The sequence below is a fragment of the Gavialis gangeticus genome, unplaced genomic scaffold (genome assembly GCF_001723915.1).
Source record: "Gavialis gangeticus isolate Ggan-Ray unplaced genomic scaffold, GavGan_comp1, whole genome shotgun sequence".
NCBI classification, from domain to species: Eukaryota; Metazoa; Chordata; order Crocodylia; family Gavialidae; genus Gavialis; species Gavialis gangeticus.
Genome location: NW_017728992.1, coordinates 169909670 through 169914899, shown reverse-complemented (window position 1 = coordinate 169914899; position 5230 = coordinate 169909670). Strand labels below are relative to the sequence as shown.

General features: G+C 38.6%; 1 protein-coding gene across 1 annotated transcript in view; it reads left to right on the top strand.

Moving 5' to 3' along the window:
* EIF3E (eukaryotic translation initiation factor 3 subunit E) overlaps positions 1 to 5230 on the top strand; it is a 65007-nt gene that overhangs the window by 9019 nt on the left and 50758 nt on the right. The window contains exon 3 of the mRNA XM_019528070.1: positions 4625 to 4742. Coding sequence (XP_019383615.1) covers positions 4625 to 4742 — 118 coding nt within the window. The remainder of the gene's footprint in view (positions 1 to 4624; positions 4743 to 5230) is intronic.

Genomic DNA, 5230 nt, shown 5'->3' with positions numbered 1-5230 from the left:
TGGCAGGGGGTTGGACTTGATGATCTGCTCAGGTCCCATCCAACCCTACTAACTATGAAATTATGAGAGGATTGCAGTTCAAAACTTCTGACCTGTGAACAGCCAAGGAAGGAGATGATGAAAAGAACTTGAAAGTTGACGTTTATTGCATTGTGATGTTGGCGTTGCTGCTACTCAAAACACTGCTTGACAGGGAAGGGATGTCAGTTGCCTGTGCATAAACAAGGCGTGTTGTCCCTTCCTACCTCCTTGAACAACCAAGGACCTCCTTGAACAACCAAGGGAGGCTGAAGTTCCTAGGGTTTGAATGGTTGACGACATAGTGCGCATTTAGTCTGTATTAGTGTTCTGCAAAAAAAGGGATTATATGGTCCTCCCAGCCTGCATGTTTGAATTCACTGTTGAAAAAATTGTAGTTATAAACGAAATCAGCTATATTTATAAATATCTAGTGCAAAGGTATATCAATCTTAATTACTTACAAAAGCTGCTTAGGGATCATTAAAATTGTAAAGTCTAGCTCAAAAGTTAGGTGACATAATTTGTTTTTACAAGATGGCATTCAGCTTGGTTTACACGACATGCTTCATTTAGTGGTCAAGCTGGGCAGCAAATAGGGTAGTGGAAAGAAAAAGTGGTCTTGTGTGTAAGAATGGCAACCAGTGCATTTTTTTCTATTCCTGGCACTGCCCCGGATTTTTTTTATGTGACGTTGGGCAAGATTGTACAAATGTGTAAGGTTGGGAAAATTAAGGCTGCATGGGAAACTGTAATTCTAGCTGTTCTTAACTTGAATGCTTGACTTGACAACCTTCTCTATACTTTGCTTCAGTCTATACCAGACGGTTTTAAATGATCTGGAGATTACTAGTCAGATGATAATTTTATTGTTAAATATAAAGAATTTTGTCTTGCCAAGGCAAAATTCATTAAAGTTTTTAAAAGTTTGTATCTTGAAGAATGAAGGTGAACACTGAGAAATCCTTCTTTGCATTCCATACAGAATCTAGACCAATTTCATACATCCCAAAAGCTATATCCTTTTCTAAAACATATAATTTGTTGTTAACAGAGTTGAGATGTCTGTTTGGTAATATGCTTGAGCTCTATTTTCAGAAATAATTTTGTGTTCTAAAGCATTCATTTAAATCGGCCCTTAATAAACTTAACTGTAAATGAATCCAGAGTTCAGGAATAGTCATTTCCTTGTCTGTGGAAAAGAGCAAGTGTGTTCTGAGTGAAGTGCTTTTCTTTTATCTACTTAATTCTTCTTATATATGCATTTTTTATCAGAGAGAATCATATTTGTAAATCACAGTCATGTATCAGAATTTACAGTTAAGATTTATATATGGATGTTGCTTCATTTATCAAATGAATAACTGTTGGGATTCTTAAGAAATGTTATAGCCTGATCTAGTGAATTTTTTTGATGCTATGTTAAATGTTTGCCCAACTTTAATAGTGATATTATCTTCCCCACCATTGACTTGCATTGGTTCAGCAACATGAATCGCAGAACAAACATTTTCATACAGTCCGTAAGTTAACGGAATGGTTTCTTTTTATTTTTGTAAATGCAAGATTCACCTGAAGGTGGTAATAACCCATCCTTATTGGAGTGTCTCCTATCAGGCAAGTGATTCTCAGGTTTAGGCTGGGGTTGAGTGGCTCTATTACTGTCTTTGTCCACTAGACTTTATCTTTGAATTTGTGGTGTGACTGTTCACTTGAAAATGATTGGTTGAGATGCTGTGTTGTGGTTAAGTGGCTTAGTACTCAGTCCTTCTTTATTTCCTGAATATCCTTATTTACATCCCTCTGTGTGGCTGGTCAATGGTTATCTGATTTTTATAAAGCCTTACACTCAAATCACTTAAACTTTGGCTATTCTCTCTTCTACAGCACTGGTACTCAAGCCCCTGTTTTAAATGCTTGCTCTATTGCAGCATTTCTCAACCTGTGGGTCATGACCCAAAATTAGATCACAGGAATATATGAAAGGGTTGTGAACAAACTTTAAAAATGGATCAGTAAACTTTAAAAATAGATTCTCCTTTAAAGGAGAAAAACACGGGAAACCATGGCTTTTCTGTTGCAGGCTGTCAAGAGTTCCAGCCTGCAAGGGGCTGCTTGCCCCCGTGCCACCTCCCCCCACAACTCCCCTACACACTGGGGGGCTGGGGCAGGGGGTAGCAGGTCGGGAGTGAGGGTGGGGGAACTGGGTTGGGACTGGCCATCAATATTTACAAATGGGTCCTGGTACAAAAAAGGTTGAGAACCACTGCTCTGTTGCACACGGTAGCACTTGGTGTACAGTTTGGTACTGTGTAAAGTAAAACAGTTTTGTCTTTTCTACTAAAGCTGTGGTATTACCACTAACCTTTCTTTCTTGATATAGAACAGTGATTCCTGCATATTAGGCTGCTTATAAATATAATTTCTTCATGCTGGGATAAAAACAGAAAAGTATACTAGGAGACCAGTGAGGCAAAATCTTCCAAAGCTCTAAAACTGATCCTACCAAAAGTAAGAATTTGGTTAGATTACAAAGCAAAGCATGAGCATGCAGTGTCAAAGTCAGAAAGTCCGAGAAATGAAATGCTGGAGTTGTAACAAGAAAATATTCTGTATCTGGATAGAGTAGGATGTACATCTAAATAACAATAATTAGAATAATGGTAGTGAGGGAAACACCAAGGAAGGGGAGTTGATTTAATACTCAGTGGAAAAGGAAAGTTAATAACAGAGTAAGGCCAACTTTACCTTTTTTCTTCAGTTGTCACAAAAATAAGCTATATTTTTATTTTTGTTTGCCCTCCTACTACCCTTGTACTTGATTCTAAGATGAGGAACTTTCCTTCCTCTTGTTAAACGGGGGGAGAGACTCATCTTGGAATACAGTAATCTGAAATAAATAGTAGGCAGTTCAACAAGTACAACATTACTACACTTAAGTAGGAATAATGAACTGCACAACTACAGAATAGGTAGTGACTGGATGGCAGTTCTGCAGGAAAGGATTTAGGGATTTATCATAGATCATAGACTGAACAGAAGTAAATGTTTTATAGTGTTGCAAAGAAAGGTAAATTCCATTCGCTATATCAATGGCACTGTCAGGTCAGGTGCAAAGTAATCATTCCCTTCTCCTTAAAACTGGGAAGGCCTCAGCTCAGAATACTGTGTCCAGCTTTGAGTATCACACTTCAATAAAGATGTGGACAAATTGGTGAGAAGTTTAAAAAGCAGGATTTATAAGGGAAAATGAAGGAATAAGAAGCAGTGAATAAATTGTTCCCATGTATAATTCAGTGAGGAAAAGTTGAAATTGCCTTAAGTTTCACCAAAGGGGGAATTTGGTTAGTTGTTAGGAAAACCTTTCCACGTGTAAGCATAGGTAATTTTAGAGTAGTTTTATGCAAGGAGGTTGTGAAAACTCCCAACAGAGGAGTTTTTAGAAGACCAGACAATTCTGTTTGTAATGTTTTAGGTGTAATTGATCCAGTGTGTGTTGTATATAAGAAAATGGAGTATTTTCTTATATACAACACACACCTTTACAAAACTCAGTTGCTGAAAATGGAGGTTCACGTTTCAAGTGAGAAAATATGGTAATAGCAGTTTCTGCAGAATAGACTTCTGCTGAGGAAAAGAAAAGTAATGCTACCCTTATGTACAGAGGGCAGCACTGTGGACATGTGGGGTACTCTAACTGCTGGCTGCAGACATTAGGACATCAGTCCTGGCAGAGGCTTGAGCTTTAGAAGCTTCTCTGACTTGGCCGTGCTTCATTTCTAAAGTGGAGCCCAGCACCAGGTGCTGAGGTAGAGGCTTGGACCAGGCCTTCAGTTGACCTGGTGTATATATAGGTAGCTGCCCACCCACCTCAGCTTAAGTGAGTTGAGTAGTTTGGCTCAAGCAACAGCCCTTCAGCTAGGAGACTAACAGAGCAACTAGGATGTTTTGATGCCTTCCTCTACTGCAGCTGCTTGTGTTTTCTTTGGGAAAGTACCAGGGAAACAGATTTACTTAGTTTTCAAGGAAAAATCTCTTTCCCCGACCTGCTTCTTTCTGCCTTTCAAAAACAAGGTACGTGTCTTAATTGGGGGCATGTTATATGCGAGAGTATACAATAAGTGTGCTACTGGATTTCACATTCTCTGAAGAAAAATAAAAATCTACTTTAGATTTTTTTTACCCTACAGTTTCACTTTTAGCTTGTAACTATTCCAGTCCCCTTTAATACCTCTTCTGTTTCCTGTACTGCTTTTTACATTTGCAACTTTGGGGAATGAATGTACCTGTCCAAACCCTCCCTTTGTTTTCTTTTGTGAGAGATTACATTTCTTAAGTTGTCTACAACTATGTTATAAAACTCTTCCAGTCTGTAATCATAGACCACTGGGAAGTAAAGTAGCAGTGTTTCTCCAAGAAAAGAACCAATGGTTACAGTGACTTATTAAAAAAAAGCAAATTGGTTTTAAAATGTCAGTTCATATGTCTTAACTGAGTAAACAAGTGTGCTACTGTACTCAACATTTAATTACATTAAATAACTATAGCTGGTTTATTCTAGTCTTAGTTTTTAGCATTACATTAAACTCTCTCTTCATTTGTCCAGCTTTGCGAGAAAAGAGAACAACTGTTGTTGCACAGCTGAAACAGCTTCAGTTAGAAACTGAACCTATTGTCAAGATGTTTGAAGATCCAGAAACTACAAGACAAATGCAGTCCACTAGGTAATTATTTCCTGCTCCCCCCTGCCCCCTCTTAAGCACTGTAGAAATTAATGTTCATTAATTCATTATTGGGCTAATGTAAGGAGATTTTATAATCCATATTTTCAGTGAAAGTCTGAATCTTTCTCTCTCTTGTTGGTACAGAATACTGATATTTAGGTTTTGGTTTCTTAGACCTTCACCTCATGTTGTTCTCCTTCCCTTTATCACTATCCCTTCATTCTTTCTTCTTTAATGAGGAAGAGCCTGTGTTTTAAGAAGTTAACTGCCAAAGTGAAGTAAAAGTTAAAGGTAAATGCACTCTATTGGTGCACTGATAGAGATTTTTGAGGCCAGTACGGATAGCCGATATTTAAGGAGGCATATCGGGCAGTACCGATCCAATTTCTGATACAGCTGCCTCCAGCTGGTAAGCTGGGTGTAGTGGAAGGGGGGGTGGAGCTGTGGCTCGTGGTGGGGGCAGGGGTGGCGGTGGCTTGCGCTCCAGG